An 18,528-nucleotide genomic window follows, 5' to 3' on the forward strand; every position below is an offset into this window, starting at 1 on the left:
ACTGCTCAGGCTGTTAAGAATATGGCCCGTTTGTTAAAATGGCTATCATTAAGAGCTATATTGGAAACCTTCATAACAACTACAAACATTCTTTCTCTTTTTGCATGAAGATTCTATTTTATTTCCATCTCTGAAACCTACTTGTTCTTATTGCTAATTTTCTTCATTTTTTTTCCTGCCTCCTTTCTCCTTGTTGACTACTTATCTTTTGCTGGTTTCTTGGAAACTTAGGCATTAGAAAGGCAGAAAGAGTTCTTTGATTCCATAAGAAGTGAGCGAGATGGTCTTAGAGAGGAGGTGAATATGCTGAAGGAACAATTGAAGGTAGGCAGAAATAACGGAAAAGCTGACCTGAGCTTTGCAATAGGGGCAAGATGACATATATGAATGATGTGACCAGCTTTATACTTGCCACGTAGACTGTTCTGTCAATCTCATAAAGCCACATTACGGTATCTAGTAAGGATCACCACTGAGGGACAGACTACATTAACAGTACCTATTGTTTGACAGAAGTCCAAATCCAAATCTGGATAATACTTCTTTATAAGGACACCCTCAGTATCACAGAGCTGTACAAGTTCTGCTGAATGTCAGAGAGGGAAGTTTTTAGAAGTATTTCAAGACTTCTCTATTTGCTTGGGCTTTTAAGGGGGTAGATTCTAATGTGAGGTTTTATTATGTTTTAAATTTTTAATCGAAAACTATCTTGAGCTACAGAAAACGTAATATATAAACATCTTAATGAATAATTCTTTTTTATTTTTGAAGTTTTGAAAGAGGAAAAAACGTTTTTCAGGTCACGATTTAAGAAGGTTCTGGTCTACATCTTGTTCGAAATGTATTACAAACTTAATTTAATTAATGCTGGATAAAACTGGTTAAAGTTACACTAAAGTTTTCAGGGAAGAAAAAATATATAAAACTCATATTCTCAAGTTGAGTTTTCCCCCCTTTCCTTCCCAGAAGGTTTGTTTTAGTGCAGCCACTTTCTGACAGTTTGATTGGTTCTATTAAAAAAAATTATTGTGTGACTCTCCTTTTTGGAATTTCCCCAGATCAGCCTGGCTCAACCATCTTTTGCAAAGGCGACAACATGCCTCTTCATTAAACTGAATTTAATGACTGCAACGGCTGTGTTCCCTTATGTTTGTCAGCAACACTTGCTAAGACATTAAAATAAATGTGAATTGTACAGCAAGCCATTTCCAGAGTGGTCTTAGAAAACAGCCGGGTACAGCAGCTGACATGTTGGCTTTAGAAACAGTGAAATTCAAGGTCAAATCCACATTTGACTCTGAAGTCAGAGTCCTCTATCTCTTTGACCAACTAACCTACTGTCAGGATAAAATATTGCTATCAACTTCTTAGAGAAAGGGCAAAGATAAATGTGTAATTAGAATCTTTGCACAGATCAAGATTTCTTTATCTAAATAATTTTGGGAATGACCATCTTCTCCTATATGTTCCTGCCTGGGAATTAAGATTGTGAGGAGATTCCATCGTGCTTGTGCCACCAATTAAAGACACTGACTTGGTAGTGGACACATGAGAGAGAGGGCCTTTGCTGTGGTAGCCCTACAATCATCGACAACCTCCCTAGGCAGTTGCACCTGGACTCCTCATTGTCTCTCTTCAGGAGATAGCTGAGGACTGTTTTATATAGGACAGTGTTTTATTGCTTTATTCAGCTTTTATTATTGGCAGTCCTGAGAGGTTCTTAAATTGTAATTTTTGTGGGTTTTATCGTTTTGTTTTTATTGTAAGCTGCCTTGTGTTTTGTAAACGAGAAAGGCAGCTAAAATGCTTTAAATAAATAAATAAATACATTTTTTTCTATTTTTCAATTTATATCCCGCCCTTCCCACATGGCTCAGGGTGGCAAACATCAATATAACTACAACAACAAAATATAAAACAAAACCGTCATAAAACGGTATCATTTAAAACTTACACAATAACAATAAAAGAAAAACAGATGGCGATAAAATGCTTCTTTTTACCAGATGTTCTAGAGGATACATTTATAGCATGTATGAATATGCTTTGTGTCACCTATGATTTGTGGATCTAGCTTGCTGTAAACAAATTTCATGTTTTAGTTATTTGATTAGTATAATGTAGCATAATATAAAATGTTATTATTTTACCTGCAGAAAAATGGAATATTCCCTTATTCAGAAGTAGCTACCAATGGAGAAACTTGTGGTGATAGTCTTTTAAGTTCTTCCGCGATTGTTCCAGTGACAAGTCATGCTATTAAGGTTGCTGAAGATGGTATTCTAGGTAAGAACCTTCTTTTTATTACTACTTTTAATTTTAAATGTTTATATTCTGAACTAACAAATCAACAGCATGCTGCTTGTTTTCAATCACTTCTCTACATTTTATTTTCTACTTATGCTGATGATCACGTTGTGCATCCTACTTTTTTCTTTCTTTGCATTTAAAAGAGAAAGTTAACTAATACTTTTTTCCCAGTCTCAAAAGTAGATGATTTAAAGGCACCGTAGATTAGTAACAGAACACATATAAAATGTATGTAATTATTTTTGTGTAGAGAAGTTAAAGAACACACAAATGGCAGGACAAGCTCTGAGGCGGCTCTGCTCCCAAGCAGCGCATGGGAAGTTTTTGTAAAAAAATGAATGTACACCCTGCCTTTCTTCTCAATAAGGACCAAGAGCAGCTTGCACCATTTCCCCCTCTCCTCAGATCCTCACAACAACCCTGTGCGGTAAGTTAGTCTGAGAGTAAGTGACTGGCCACAGACCACCATCAGATTTCCATGGCAGAGGGGGGATTTGGACCAGGTCCCAGTGCAGCAGCTAAACCGCTGGCTCTCCAGTGAGATCAATACGCTCATCGTGCTTGAACCTGTAGAGTAATATAAACTATTTTTACTCACATTAACTTGAGCAGAATAATTATACTTGTCAGTACAGTGTTTTTGAAATTGTCACATTTACGTTGCACATCTTTTGGACCCTAATATTTTCTTCAGCAATAGAATACAATTTTAGGTTTTAAAAAGTCAGTAGTTAAGACAAGTCAACCAAAAAAATGCAATATTTATTTTAATTTTTCAATATTGTATTGTTTATTCTTACAAAGAAAATGGAAAAATGGGCTCTGTTCAGTACACAACATTACAGTTAGGTACTTGGGAACACAGTGGCTTGGATCCGTTGGATCTGTTAATATAAGGGTGAGCAGGTTTTGTTGATTCTCCACCCCCAGTTGCCCCTCGTGTTGTTTCTGAGGGTTCCCTGTCACTCAGGGCAGCTTTTTGGGAAACACTTTTTGCTACAGCAAGAGGGTGGAGACAAGGAATTCCCATTTCTCTGACAGAAATGTCTTCCACAAGAAGAGTTTTGGTATGGGATTGAGGCCAATAGGAGTTAAAAAAAACAACAACCTTATATATTGCCCAAATCCTGTTTCTAAAAAAATTCCCCCCTGCTCAAGGATCTTCAGCACCTATTCTCTTGTCCTTAATACTGTAACTTATTCTTGAATATAAGTTCTATTAAAATTTACAAGAAGTCTCTCTACACAACTATATATTCACAATGTCAGTAGAAATTGCCAGTACTGTTGGGTCTGTGCAACTTTCACAGTATCAATAAAAGCCGACCCAGTTTATAGAGACAATGCTGTTGTTGGGGATGGAAATGCTTCACTGTTCTTTCAGCATACTAATTCAGTTGCTTCTTTGGCTTCACATAATTGGCAAATTTATTTACAGTTCTTTTGATTCATTCTCTTTCCTGGGTTTTAAGTGAGGGTGTAAGTTAAGTAAGCTTCCTGCAGAGTGGACCCTTCAACTTTCTTAATGATCTTTTAGGCAGAGCCATTGAAATGGAGATGAAAAATGAGAGTGTGGAGAATGTGAGGAAAAGAGAAATCTTGCAGAATACTGAGCATGAGGAACTCACAGAGGAGAATAAGGAGATGGAAATTGTACAGGAATGTTTGGACACAAAGACGTTGCCCATTGATGGAAATATGGAAGCAGAGAAAATGACAGAAGGCCAAGTTATATCAGCGCCATCATTAAATAGTGGTCTTGAGGAATCAGCTAAAACTATTTCAGTGCATGTGCCAAGAATTGTTTGTGACCTTAAAAATAGTGATGTATCTGCATTAAGGGATAAATGCGGGTTGCTAGGTCATATAACAGAACTGAAGGAGGTAAATGAAGATGGAGGTCTTGTAAATGAAATTGATAATCAAAATAATGTAGTAGATCCATGTATAGATACTAACCAGGAAATAAATACAGTATCAGAAATATTTTCCCAACAACAGCAAACTAAAGGAAACCAAAAATATATTTTGGTTGATGAGGCAGGAGCCAATAATAATGAAGTATTTGAGGAAACGTTGGATTTTATGGCTAAGAATCACACAGCAACTTCCAGTCAGTCAGAACCACTGAACTTGGCAGAAGATACTCTCACAGAGGGGGCCAGGAGGGACTCCAGTGCTGAGCATCCATGTTTCGCCAGAGAGAGCCTAGAGAACAAAGTTGCTGAGAGTATTTCAGAGAGCCAAGGTGCTGAAGGTGGTTTAACTGGTAAGAAGCATCCTGAGAAAACTAAGGAAACACATGAGACAGAAAATGCTGTCCTGCTGCAGGAAACCGAAGTCCTCATGTCCGCAGTAGAGAAGGGAGAAGCCCTGGGCCCCAGTGGAAATGCACTTGTACAGGAAGACAAGCAAGTTGAACTGCAAGGAGTCCAGTCCATGCCTTTACAACATGATGTGTTGGCTGAACAGGAACAAAAAGAGCGAGAGACAAGAGAAAGTGCCAATGATATTGGAAAGTGTCACACTGAAAAGACAAAACAAAGAGAAGCATTGCTGGGAGCGCTGGATGCTGATTCTGAGAAAAACAGTGAGCAACATATCGTGAAAGAGGTTTTGTCAGAAAGAACTGTTGCATGCCAGGTCCACGGGGAAAGAATGTTAGAGAATGACTCCAGGAATTGTATGGAGATAGATTCTGAATTCATACCTGATGGAAAAACACTGGCACACATCTCAGCTTCTCATGAAGAACTTGCTCAAGAAGATCATAAAGAAGATAATTCAACACAAGTTAAATATGAGTCAACAGGAGAGGAGAGTGCAGAAGAAGAAGTCGTCGAAATTATTCAGGAGCCAGCTGTGACTGCAGTGACCATGGATATTGAGAAAGCAGCCAAAGGGGACGGAGAGGATGGGAACCTCAGCAAGGCAGAAGAGGTGCTTGCTGTTGCACCGGAGATCCGAGACACTCCTTGTCTTGAGTCACAACAGAAGGCTGACTTCAGCGGTCAAGAAGAAGAGCCTGACAGTGAAGGTGAAGAAGCTGGAGAGGAGTATCATGAAGCAATTGATTTCGATGGGGCTCCTGGAGAATTTATTTCTGAATGGAATGTAGGCCAGGGCAATGAAGAGGAGGAAAATAAGCAAACAGAAGACGAGGGTGGGGCTGCGCGAGGGGCCGTGCAGAATATGCTCCAAGAACACGGTCACCATGAACATGAGGGTGCGCAAGAAGGTCACAGGGAGCAAACCAATCAGAGCTCTGTGAACAAGGTGAGAAATGAGGGCGCATTGACTGGAGGTGATGAGAATCTTCAGCCAGAGAATCAAAAGGAATCCGAAAAAGCTGAACACCTGCACGTGGGTTCTTCTGATTCTGTGTCTGCTGAGGCCCTTCACGAAACTGAAATGAGTAAGAAGGGTAAAGGTAAATCTCGGGAAGATTGTGCAGTATCATAATCCAAGAAGCTGGGTGGTTGTTTCGTGTTACATACCAGCCATCTGATAAGTTTCAGGGCAAAATGTTACTTTTGTGCAATAGACCAAAAAAACCCTTTCTAACTTCTGCTTTTTTTAAGAGGAAAATTTTCATTATGAACTAATACTCATTATGAACTAATAATCATTATGAACTAATAAATAGATTTGTGAAGCTCCTTTCCTATAGCAATGTATCTGATATTTTCTTAAAACTCTCAGGTTTAATTATTGTTTATCACAACAATTCAAATCCACGCTACTAATTCTTAATGCCATGATTTTAATCACATTAAGAATATGCAGATAGTTTACCATTTCAGCATTTGAATGAAAGCTAAGACTTGGTATTCTTAAAACCTGTTTATCTTCTAGTACACGCCATCAGTTGTCAGACAAGTTTATATTTGATTGCAGTAGTTGCAAATATTCTTAAAAAGCAGATAGATTTCGTTGTGCGTGCACAATGTAAATTTCGTTGTGCGTGCACAATGACAATAAAAATGCTTATGCTTATGCTTATAGATGATTTCCCCAAGAGAGATAAAGTTGAACATTGTATGGTTTGAATATTAGCACATTCTAAATTAATTCCACACTGTATTGCCAAAATATGAATAGAAAGGTACCTTTGGAACCAATCCAAAGCCATTTTGCACTGAATCAAGCATTCATCATCTTGAACATGGTTAAGAATATGTCATGTTCTCGCTGTATTTTATAGCCTTTGCATCAGCTAGTATTTCCTGAAATGTATTTCTGTCTTTGCCCTTTCAAGCACTGTACAGGAATGTTTTCTTACATGTGAATGGTTTTTCCTCCTTTACCGTTTGCCTGAATGCAGGCGAATGTGAATATCACCATGAATACCAGTATTTAAGAGAAAAGATAGAAACTGCTGCTGCTTTATTTACAAAACTACTACGCTTGGTACGCTTCTTGAATACACTGAATTCACATGTTTCTAATTGGTCACTCTAGGCCTCATTTCTATACATACACCAACTACCAGAAGAAGGATTTTAATAGTGTATTGCAACATTTTAAATTTCCTTTTAAGGTATGAAAATCAGAGGAAGGTTCAAATGTTAGGACTATATGCAACAAATACATGTGTTCTTCAAAACTAAAAAACCCCACAAAAATGGATATCACACGTATTCAGCTAAATATAATAGAACAAACACCTTAAATTTTGCTCAGTTTTTTCCAAAGCCATTTATAATCAGACTGACCCTTTCCTGAAGTGCTTATAACATCCTGATATCTGCCTGCTTCTATGTACCTTGCTGGTTTTTAGATTTGGCAATTCATCACAAAGCTAATGGTGCTTCTTTGTGTAGATAGGACTAGGAGGCCTTCAATTCCATTTGAACCAAAATAATGGGTGGGGTATAAATATTTTAATAACTAACTTTAACCTTATGTATTAGATAGTAATCTGATGCAAAATCTTTCCAGGCAATGAGCTGTAAATGCATAATGCAATATTGGAAAAGGCAAAGTGCACATAAACATATATTTGCTTACTGCTGTTTCAACTAATAATGTGATTTAACTTGTAAAGATTTATTATTGAGATGATGACGAACTCTGCTGCTGATCCTCCCCAGAAAATGCAAGAATCAGGAATCATTCCCACTTTATCCTCTGCTCAGCTCCAAGAAACGGTGTAGCCCTGCAGGGCTGGAGGCTGCCGTGAGAAGGGAACAGGGTGCACAATCAACTCTTCTACCTGTTCCATCAATGATGCACCTCCCACCCTGCATGGCTGTTAGTGAGCAGAAGCACGCCTGATTTCTCTGATCCCTGCTCCAATTGTTGGTTTGGGCTGCAGAGAAAAGGAGAGAAAGCAGCTGTTTCTGTTCTTTCTTTTGCGGTGCGAACATTCAGATCCCTGCACTTGTCCCCATTCCACTTGCAGGAGAAGGAAGAAAAAGGAGCCCTTTCGGTCCTCCCTTTGGCAACTGTTGCCACTGTAGCTGTTCTGCTGGGGAGGGGTTGGATCTGGCCCAGCTGCTCCTCTGATCAGCTTTGAGTCAGTTTCGGGCCAAACTTGCTCTGCAGCTGTGTGAGATGCTTCTTGTGTTCTGAACCTGTTCCTGATCGACTCAAATGTACAGTTTGATTATGAATATCAGCTGGGTTAAGTTCAAGGGCCAAACAGAGTGACTGAGAAATGTGTGGCATCCCTAATCATGACATCCAAAAGCCTACAGAAATTATTGTGTAATTTATTCGTTTATGATTAAATTGTAATCATTTTTTAAAAATACCACTTTAATTATGATCTCATGAACTATTTGAGTTGTTGTGGTTCACAGTACCACATTAAATTTGATATCCGAGAAGCTGTCAAATCCTAAGTAAACTTTCTCTTACTCGTCAAGGTCTAGCAATATCACATTCATTCCAAATGGAAGTTAGGAGCTCAGGCCTTCGGCCTACATAACACAGCACTTCTCAGTAGGTAGAATGATAGTTTGAGATCATCTGGTGCTGGGAGGCTGGCATGCTCAGGAGACAAGGCCTTCTCAGTTACACCCCCAAGCTTTAGAATTGTCTTCCCACAGAGGCCTGATCAGACAGAAGCCTTGTCAATGGGACCTTCAGAAAGTTAGGGGGAGGGGGCTTTGAAGGGGGCAAAAGACCAACATGCCATTTTTATTCTGTGGCTTGTATTGAATCTTTATTACTGCTGATTCTTTTATGTATCATGGATGTATTATTATGCTTTTCATGTTATTAAGTGGATTTTTTAAACTTACAGATTCTTTGTTTTTTCCTGATTCACATGATGTTGTTCTTGTTTTGTCATTGTTGTACACTGTGTTCATTAATTTCTTACTTTAATTCTGTGAGCTTTTCTGCATACTCTGCAGAAAAGTGAGAGGAATCTAATGAGTAAATAGTGATATAGATCCATTCAGTAGCTCTGATAGAATGAGATTCCTTGTGGTTACCGTCTTTCTGTGCAGAGGACAATTATTGGTTTCCAGAGAAGTGCATTGGAAGGTCTGCATAGTCCTTTCTGAGTAGCAGTTATCCCTTGCAGGTTTCCATTAAATACTGCAGTGATTTTCCAATGAAGCTTGCAATGAAATGCTGTATGAGAGAGCCAAGTGAGTGGGCGCTGGTAGTTAGGATATATACTTAGAGAGAGAGAGAAATCTTGTTTACAAATACTGCTGTAACATTGCCAGCATTTGAGATGTATGTTTAGTTCAATACAATGTAATGATCATTGCTGTGTGACACAATTACCTTCTGAAATGTTTTGGTTAGGAAAAAAATACATGCCTTTTCTTACAATCCTACACTTTGAAGAATTTTATTTTTCCCCCTGAGATTGAAAGGTTTGTATTCACCGTCTTCACTGTCTTCACCGTCTTCCTCTCTATTGGAAACAAAATATGTTCCAAAGCCACTCAGTGGAAATTAATAAATACCAGATGACAAAATTGTTTCTACAAAATCTATAATAAAGAATTCTAAGAGATTGTGCGGCTTTTTGTCACTGTGTTGCTTTCTTTGTACTACTATTCAGTTGTAAAGATCTATGAGATTTTTTATTCCCGTGTTTTATCCCAGAGCTGTTGCATGCTAACTGACAGTAGAAGATTGGCTGCTTTGCATGCGACTGGGTGCTTCTGCAGAAGGGGAAGCATGCTCCTCCCGTGGCCGCATGCAGCCCCTTCCCAGTCCTGTTTGTGACCTCATTTCCCAGGCTATGTGTGTTATCATTCCGTTCACTAACGTTCATCTTTTTTAAAAATTACATACAACATTTGACATTTTTCATTTAAACAATAGCAATATAGAGCATTTTGTATATTTTTTTCCTTCTAGACATTCAATTGAAAAAATTAGTTGATGAACGAGAATCTTTACTTGAACAGGTAATCATAATTTTAATATGTTCTGTTCTGGGTGTTGTCTCTTTGGGCATAGAAAATGACTTTATTGAGCTGAAGTAGAACAGCTATGTGTGCTTTGTGAGACAAAAAATGGAACCAAGCTAAGATTTTTGTGTGTGTGTAACAATTTTTTATTTGTTCTTTAAAGTAAAAATCTAAAAAGTACATAAAAACAAAAATTGACCAGGTTATAAAATCTTTATTTCATAAAGATTTCCAGTTTCTTCTTCGTTGCACCCATAAAACCTAACCTTTTAGCATTTTGCCATTAAACATCAAAATCAAATTAAATTTTTAGCATCGTTATTGATAAAAAGTATCACTTTTCACTATTGGATCTTGTTTTAACAGTTCTTAACCTTCAAAACTAGTAGTCATCAGTGTCCATGAACAATTAAGTTATTTTCGTTACGTAACAAAGTTAATGTGACCATATCAGCTAACTCTGATAATTTCATCCACCACTCTTCAATTGTAGGCGTAGCTGGAGTTCTCCATTTCTGTGCATATAATATTCTTGCTGCTGGTGTTATATATAAAAACAAAGTTCCATCCCCCCCTCCCCCTAGATCTTTGTAATGTGGGACAATGCCGGATTGTATGTAAAACTATTCATCTTGTCAACTACATATCTAATTCTCACATATGTCCCCTGTCTGTGGTTACTTAAATCCACAGATAGGGGACACACCCAACCCCAACGGCTTTTTCTGCAGACTCAAATGATCCCCGGATCTGCAGAAAAAAATTGAAATAACCCTCCTGATTTTTAAAAGAGTCTGTCTGCACATGTGGGAGGAGGGGGGGAGGAGGAGGCCTGGCTGCGCTGCTTTGCACCAGACCACTCAACAAGGAAGCGGGGCAGGAGCAGGAGCAGGAGCACTTGCAACCCAGCAAGAAAGTGGGCTTGGGGGAGGAGGCCATGAGCCACAACCGGGGGCGGGGGGTGGGATCCCACAAGTTTCAGGGACCCTCCTTAGGTAAACATATGTTGGGGTGTTTATATTTGAAAATGATAAAATATAAGAAGCTATTGGAAAATGGTTGGGCTCCACTCATATTTTAAACAAGAAAAATACATACCATCACATACTTCTAAAATGTTTACTTCCTTTTTTCTCTTTAAAGGGGACTCAAGGCATCCTTCAATAATGTAGCTAAAATATATTCTAAAAACATGCAAAACAAAGCATTGAACTATTGAGAGCAAAAATAATATAAATGTATCTCTTTCCAAACCGTGTCATAGAGGATATAATTGATGAAGCAACAAAACAGCTGGGGACAGATTTGGGGGGGGGGGGAGGTGAATTTCAGAAGGAGGTCCCAAGGGTACAAAAAACCCCAAAATGTTAAGAAAACTCATAAAAATCCATAAAAAAATAAGAACCAGCACAAACATTTCTTTTTTACTTAAGAAAAGCATACCCAGTGAATTCTCAATGATTGTTGGAGTTACTAGGCAACCACACCAATATTGCCAAGTCTTGGTTTCAGTGGAGGGGGGAGGAACAGTAGAGGATTGAGAGGCTGAAACAGCCCTCCCCCATCAGGGAACATGAAAGTTGAGGGCCAGGACTGTTTCCAGGGCATTTTCTCTTCTATTGCCCCAACCAAATTTTAAGCACCAAAACATTATACCCCCCCCCCACCATGCTCCCCCCCTTCCACGTCACACCACCTCTTGGAACCAGTTCCCCAGAAGGGGAACGGATCCCCCTTATTCTCATGGGGAGAGGACAGCATGGACGAAACTTTGAAGTGCACTTCCCCAGCACTTTGAAGTGCAAAACCCTGCAGGTGTCCCAACAAGCAGGTCGTGCCTTGCCTGGAAAACGAAACTAAAGCAATGAGCAGATAGCAGATTCCGGGAGGAGGCAAAGGGGAAAGGATCCCGTGTCCCAGTCAGGGGATGTGGCAGAATCAAACCAGACCTGGGTAGATCATGACACCTACTACCCACACGATATAGCCCAGACTACTGGCACTGAAGACATGTGAAGGACCACCAAAAGCAGAAAAGCAGTTTGGGGTGTTTTTTCCCCCTCAAGCATTGTTTTTTAATGTTGCCAATGGAAAATGGGGTAAGTGCTGGAAAAGTTCCTGTGAAATATTTTTCTCCCTTAGAATGAGCAAAATATTTCTTAAAAGGTTTTTCATAATCAAAATTACAGTTGACAAAGGCGGAGGCTTTCTTCAGTTCTTCCAATGGAAATATTCAGAAACTAGGGAATCCAGGGGGGTGGGGGGGGACCTCCTATGAAATATTTTTTCTTTGGGGGTGAGAAAACCTTTTTAAAAAAATTCATTCCAAATGAACAGTCTGAAAAGGGTTGAGGTCTTTATCAGTTTTTCCAGCGGAAAGATTGAGCAATTTGGGGAACACTGAAAAAGCTATTATTTCAAATGAGTGAAATGAATGGCAAGGTTTTCCTCATGAACTATAGTGAGACATTTTTATTTTAGATAATGACAGTTCCTACTGTGGACGTGTACATTTTCAAGAATGTGTTTTGGTTTAAATGCAAATGATTTAGGCAGCAGTTAATACATGTGCTTAATGGGGATGCACCTATGGAAGCTCAGGTGGAGGTGGTGGCCAGCAGTACCGATTCCTAACTCTGTCTGGTTCGCCAGCTACATATGGCCTCTTCTGGACAGAGGTGATCTGGCTGCCTAACCCATACTGTGATGACTTCCAGCTTGTAGTGTGGTTTACATGGGAGTGCACTTGAAGGCAGTTCAGAAACTGCAGTGAACACAGAATGTGGCAGCAAGACTGCTAATGGATACTGCTGGTCTTATAAGAGCTGCACTGGCCGCCAGTTCACTACTGAGCCCAATTCAAGTTGTTATCTCTGACTTGTAAAATCTTGAACAGCTTGTTACCCAAATATCTAAAGCTGGGGTCTGCAACCTGCGGCTCTCCAGATGTTCATGAACTACAATTCCCATCAGCCCCTGTCAGCATGGCCCGTTGTGTTATCTGAGGCCTGTTCTGCACAAGTCAAAAGCAGCACCCCAGGCATGGTAAAAACACTGTTCCTGGGGCAATGTTCACACAGCTGCCACTTCCAAAATGAGGCACACTGTGCTTCCCGCACGCAACTGGTGGGAAAACGCTTTTTTCGAAACTCGCTCAATGAACAAGTTTTTTTGAAAACAGCATGCAACCGGTACCGAGTGAATGGCACTGGGTCGAAGGCAACACTTTTAGGCGCGTCCAGTTTTTCCCACCCTTACCTTCTCTTCCCCAAGCAGCTCTGTAGGGACGAGGGGACACATCTCCCCTCCGACCCCCGAGGCATTGCCATGGCCATGGGGGCGTGTCCCCTCGTCCCTGCAGAGGTGTGCAGGGAAGCGAAGGTAAGTTTAACAACGAAATGGAGGCGCCTCCATGTGAAGGTGCCTCCACAGGCGGCGGCGGCGGCTCTGGGGCCGCCCGCACAGAAATATGCAGTCCTGGGGCTCCACTGGTATCATTTATACTGGTAGGCGGCCACTTCACAGGCCTGTGTGGAACGGGCCTAAGTTATACATAATATGTTATATGTTGTTAATCAGTAAAATAAGTTTAGGTTCGATAGGAAGGTAAGTATTGCATATACTTCAAATTTTCACCAAATATCCTCCCCAAAAGACCCTGCCATGAAAGCCAGCATTGTCCAACAACAGCAGCCACTGTGTAAATCAGCCCAGTCAAGTGGTGGCCCAGCATCACCTCTACGCAGTCCGTCCAGATTTTTCCCAGGAAGACGATCTCAGGGGTAGGGAAGGAAAGAAAGATGAAGGCGCAGGGACAGAGAAAGGTACTGTGGCTGGTGGGAAGGCAGGAGGTAAGGAAGCAGACCTATCGGTGGTGGTCACTCCATCATTGGCCTCGTTCTGGAGGCCACCATGCAACTGAGCTTGACCCTTACTAGTGACCACTGCATCACGCTGCCAAACTTTTCCTTGGGATAGATAGGCTGTTGGGGCAGGGAATGCGGGAAAGCTGAAGCTGGGCAAGTTGAAAGAGAAATGGAAGCCGGGAAAGAGGACAGCTGTGGAGGCTGCAGGGGAATGGAGCTAGATTTTCAACTGCTCCGTATATAGCAATTAAGTTCTGCCCCGAAGGAGACTGTAGGGAAGACAGCATGCCGTTCAGTGAAATGACACATCTTAGGAATGATATTTATCTCAATAGCAAATATTCCCTACACCCAAGATAATACCGATACCCAATATTGAAATAAAATATATAAGTACAAGATCAAGTTGCATACAGACCAAAGCGTTTCAATTTTTTTCTCTTTAAAATGTGAAAATAGTATTTTTCCAAAATATTTACAAAATAGAGTATCAAAAGGTAAGAAAATGAAACTCCCTTCAAGATATTATTTTCAGGACTTTTCCTAGAAAAATGTTTCAACTGTAAATAACTTTTCAAACCTCTGAACAATAAAAATAAAACAATAATAGAAAGTTATGAAAAAGGAATAAAATAATTGTAATTGTATTTATAATACACACCTTGGAAGACCACTTATTAACAGTGGGTAAAGGCTGTAGCTTGAAAGGTAACTGCAAGCAGTTATTAGAATAATAAAATTATAAAGCCAGGTGACGTCACTGTTGCTGTGACAGGTGTTGTTAAAGGTAACAGAATTTTATGTGGTGGAGGAAAGTGCTGTCAAGTCACAACTGACTTCTACCGACCGTGGAGGGTTTTCAAGGCAAGAGAGATTTGTTGGTGGTTTGCCACCGTCTGCCGCTGAATGAGCTGAGAGAGTTGTGGCAGAACTGTGAGTGACCCAATGTCATCCAGCAGGCTTCATGTGGAGGAGTGAGGAGTAGAACCCAGTTCTCTAGATTAGTGTCCACCACTCTTAACCACTGCACTGGCTCCTAAAAGGATTGTAGACTATAATTTAAAATTGTCCACCATGTAACAACAAAGCGGCAGAAAAACTTTCCCAACAAATGCTTAGATGGCACACTTGTCACTTAAATGTCTCCAATTAAAATATGCCTGTTATGTACGTTTTGGGATTAGAAATGTGACCTGAGGCGTGATCTGGCCAGTGCCTGCTTACAGCCAAGGCAAACAGCTCCAGCCTCCCGCATGAGAAGGGGCCTCGTTAAAATGGGCCGCCCACAGAGACGTGTAGGAATGTTTCCAGAATGCTGTGGGGACTTTAGGATCCCAAACACATGCGCATCTGAGACTGCCAGGGGAACGCGGGACACGTATTGAAGAAGTTCCTTTCTAAGACCACTGTTTCCCCTGCTGTGTGAACCAGCCCACTAGTTAACCATGGACCTGAAGCCCCTAGAACAGTGTTGGTGGTGAACTGGCACTGAATCTGATAGATCGTGCTGTGGAGCCCATTGCAACACCTATGAAGCAGCAGTCACCGTGGTGAAGGAATGTTACCACACTGCTACTATAGTATCAGCCACTTCAAACCATCCCAGTTGGTCAAGCAATTGCTGATGTCAACATCTGAGCTTGAGATCTCAGGAGAAGCCAGTTTAGCTGTCGAACGTTTGCCAAGTATTTTTGCAGATTAAATATTGGCCATTCAGCGTTCCATGTCCACGACTTCAAAAAAACCCTTCCCTACAGAAAATGATGTGACCTGTCTAGCCAGTCCTTTTTGACTGAGAGAGCAGCAGCAGCCCAAGTCCAGGTTTTGCTTGAGAACTCTTCAGATTGTTTTCCACCTGGTTTCAGCCCAGAGACAGCTTTGCTAGCCTTCCTTCCTCCAGAGTGTAGACCGTGCCCTGCCCCTTTGTTGCTCTTATTGGGTTTATGTGCAGCCATTTTAATACCATTTCATTGAGATGTTGGGAGGCAGAAGTAGGCATTGGGATGTGCACTAAACTGGTTCAAATCGTTCCTCACAGATCAGACTCAACGCTTGCTATTAGATACCAGTGCTCACCAGTTGTGGCCCGCCACAGGGCACCGTTCTACCCCAGACTGGTGAAGCTGACAGTTTAGTCTGGCAACCAGTGAGAGAGGAAGACCAAGAAGGATCCTGTGTGAAGGAAGTGATTTGAGTGAAATATGGTAGCTCCTGAGTAACGGCGCTGATTCCTAACCACTGGGAAATTGTGTATTTTGTTCCTGACTCCACCAACATTTGAAATGTTGGCCATTTATTCAAGTGTGGTCTCCTTCACTTTGAGAATACATTCCCTTTGAGTTTGACTCTTGATTACGCACACATTTTCCCTTCTCCCCATTTTCCCTGTTCTCAGAGAATCCCCACAGTTTCTGAAAGCTTTTAAGAGCTACTTTTGTTCTCCCTTCACAGGGAAAGCGAAGGAGATCTATATGTGTTAACATTTCCTCAGATTTTCTCACTCCTCCCCACCTTCTGTGCCCACACCACACCGGCTCCCACTCTATTGACCAGCATTTCAGGACTATCAATTACCTCTGCTGGCTTCTTTTGTTTCTTTTACTCTCTTTTTTTACATTAAAAGTCTACCACTGGAGCAGTGAACCCAGTGAAATTGACAAGGCTGGGTTTGCTCATCTTCCCTCATTTCTTTCCCCTGCCCCAGCTACTGATGCCTTCTTTCCTCATTCCCTCTGAAGCCTTCTGCAAGACATGCTGTTTCAATGAACTATAAAAGACATCTCCCCCACCCCCCAAAAACAGCAAACTCTCAAAATGGAGGTTGCATGGCAACAACAAAGAGGTGGGTGGGCAAAATGGCAGATCAGCTCAGGCAGCGAAGCGAAAAAAAAGGGGGGGGGGAATGGTGTCAACAGGAACACTCCAGAGAATCAAAGTTAGAAAACTGACTGCTTCTAAGCCACAGGGTAAGTAGTGTGTGCATAAATGGCCATAGTTTCAAAATGTTTACAACTGTTTGACTAAACAATGACATCCAAGGCCGGCCTACTCCCTAGCCTAGAATTTAGGTCATTCCATTGCCTGTGTTTTCCCCCCCAGTCTTCAGCCCTCAGCTGAGCAACGACTCCGTACACTTGATGTCCAAAGGGCACTCTTTTTTATTTGCAAAGCAAAGCAAAGCCTTTATTGGCATACATAGAACAACAGCAACAAAACACAACAAACAGAAAAATTTTAAAAGGCAAAAAGGATAGCCTCAGATAAATACATATTATTACTGGCTCTGAATTATTTCCATAACAAAGCTTGCAACCTCTTCACAAAAAACAGAATCAGAATTATTCAACAAGAGAAATAATCTAATCAAATCTGTTAACTCAGATTGGAAGAGAGGGTGTAGATTGACATATTTACTACATTAGAATTACAGCTACATAACCTTTTAGATTTTTCCAGGTTATTAAACCTGCCATGTAGTAAAGCAGATGGCCTGACATTGAATCTAGCCATTGTGAATCTTTTTTATTTAAGTTGTGCATCTTTCTTTAGGTGAGATAAAAAATTAGTTGTTTGGTTTAAGTGTCCTAATAAAGGAAAAGCTGCTTCTCAGGCCGTTCGGCTGTGCTGACATCGGTTGCCCCCAGCAGCCTCGCCGGCCCAGATCAGCACTAAGAGCAGGAGGGCTGCCTCAGTGGGCTCACCAGCCTAGAATGGCACCAGTGGTTGGGGGGGGGGGTGGCAGCGGAAGAGCTCACAGCAGCCTTGCCAGCCCAGATCAGCACTGAGAGAGGTAGCACAGAGGGGGGAGGCTGCTTCTTCTGGCAAGCCTGCAGCAAGTTTGCCAGCCCAGATCATCACGTGGGGGTGGGGGGGTGGGGATGTTGCTCTGCATTAAATTAACCAGCCCAGATTAGATCGGGGTGTGTGTGTGTGTGTGTGTGTGTGTGGCTACCTTAATTGGTGATCCTGCAGCGGGTTCACCAGCCCAAAAGGCACTGGGGGAGATGGTCAGCACGGGGAGGGTTGGCTGCCTCCGCTGATGAGCCACAGCAGACTCCCTAGCCCAGAGGAGCACTGGGAGGTGGGGGGGGGCTACCCTGGCTAGGGGTTGATAGAACCTGATTGAAGGTTTGCTCAAATAACCTATCCTTAGCAGAGTTGAATAACACAAGCAGTAGAGTTGTTAAGAAAGTTACTTCTTTATATAGAGTGAAAAGATAAAGCAGGCTACAAAACATACACAGCAATATTACGAAGGTAGAATCACAGTTACGTGCATGAATGGAGAGAGGTAGCAACCCTGCCAGGTAGCGATGAGACTCTGCTCGAAGACCTCAATTGAGCGACTACCCACCAGCCACTTCCCAGATAATTTCCATTGTAAAAATGCTCATAGCAATAAGTTCTTTTTAACGTTCAACTGAAATCTGGCCTCCTGTACTTTTAAATCTCGTCCTCTGCAACAATGGAGGACAAGTATCTGCCCTGTTGTCAGGTACAGCCCTTCAGTAATGCAGTCATGCCCCCCCGCCACCTCGTCTTCTCCAGACAGGCAACCCAATCCAAAGGGGGGGCGGAGGCGGGGTGAACTGGTGGCTGGCGAAGGTACTGCCTCCAAAGAGGCAATCAGTGCAGGCATTGTGGGAGAATGAGAAAAACTTCTCTCCCAGCGAAGACCATCTGTAGGCGTGACTTCCATCACTCGTGGTATTGTAAGTCTGTACCTCAGAAGGGGCCAAAACTTCAGTGCTCCACCCCAGGAATGCACCCAGATCCCCACTACTCGTGCCAATACAGGCTTCTGTGGTGGAACAGTCCGAAAAATAATTAAAACCTGACTAAAAAACACCAAGACTGAAAAACAGAGACATTCCCATTCAACTGCCAAGGAACTCCACCCAGACAAAGGCAGCAGGAGCAGATCCACAGTCACTAGGCTTCTTCGGAGTCCCTGGGCTGTGAGTCCTGCT

At 41.5% G+C, this 18,528-nt stretch overlaps 1 protein-coding gene across 16 annotated transcripts in view; it reads left to right on the forward strand.

Annotated features, from left to right (window-relative positions):
- The window catches only part of LOC125427328 (leucine-rich repeat flightless-interacting protein 2-like), a 121,009-nt gene that overhangs the window by 91,739 nt on the left and 10,742 nt on the right, over positions 1-18,528 (forward strand). For 12 of the 16 annotated variants that reach the window (XM_048486596.1, XM_048486588.1, XM_048486599.1 and 9 more), the window contains 3 exons: positions 232-324; positions 2,157-2,286; positions 3,848-9,290. In XM_048486596.1, the coding sequence (XP_048342553.1) occupies positions 232-324; positions 2,157-2,286; positions 3,848-5,772 (2,148 nt within the window). In that variant the 3' untranslated portion in view covers positions 5,773-9,290. Of the gene's footprint in view, positions 1-231; positions 325-2,156; positions 2,287-3,847; positions 9,291-9,639; positions 9,690-18,528 lie in introns of those variants that run through there. The other 4 variants (XR_007243666.1, XM_048486604.1, XM_048486601.1 and 1 more) reach the window with 2 other exon arrangements.

This window comes from Sphaerodactylus townsendi, linkage group LG02 (assembly GCF_021028975.2).
Source record: "Sphaerodactylus townsendi isolate TG3544 linkage group LG02, MPM_Stown_v2.3, whole genome shotgun sequence".
Taxonomy (NCBI): Eukaryota; Metazoa; Chordata; class Lepidosauria; order Squamata; family Sphaerodactylidae; genus Sphaerodactylus; species Sphaerodactylus townsendi.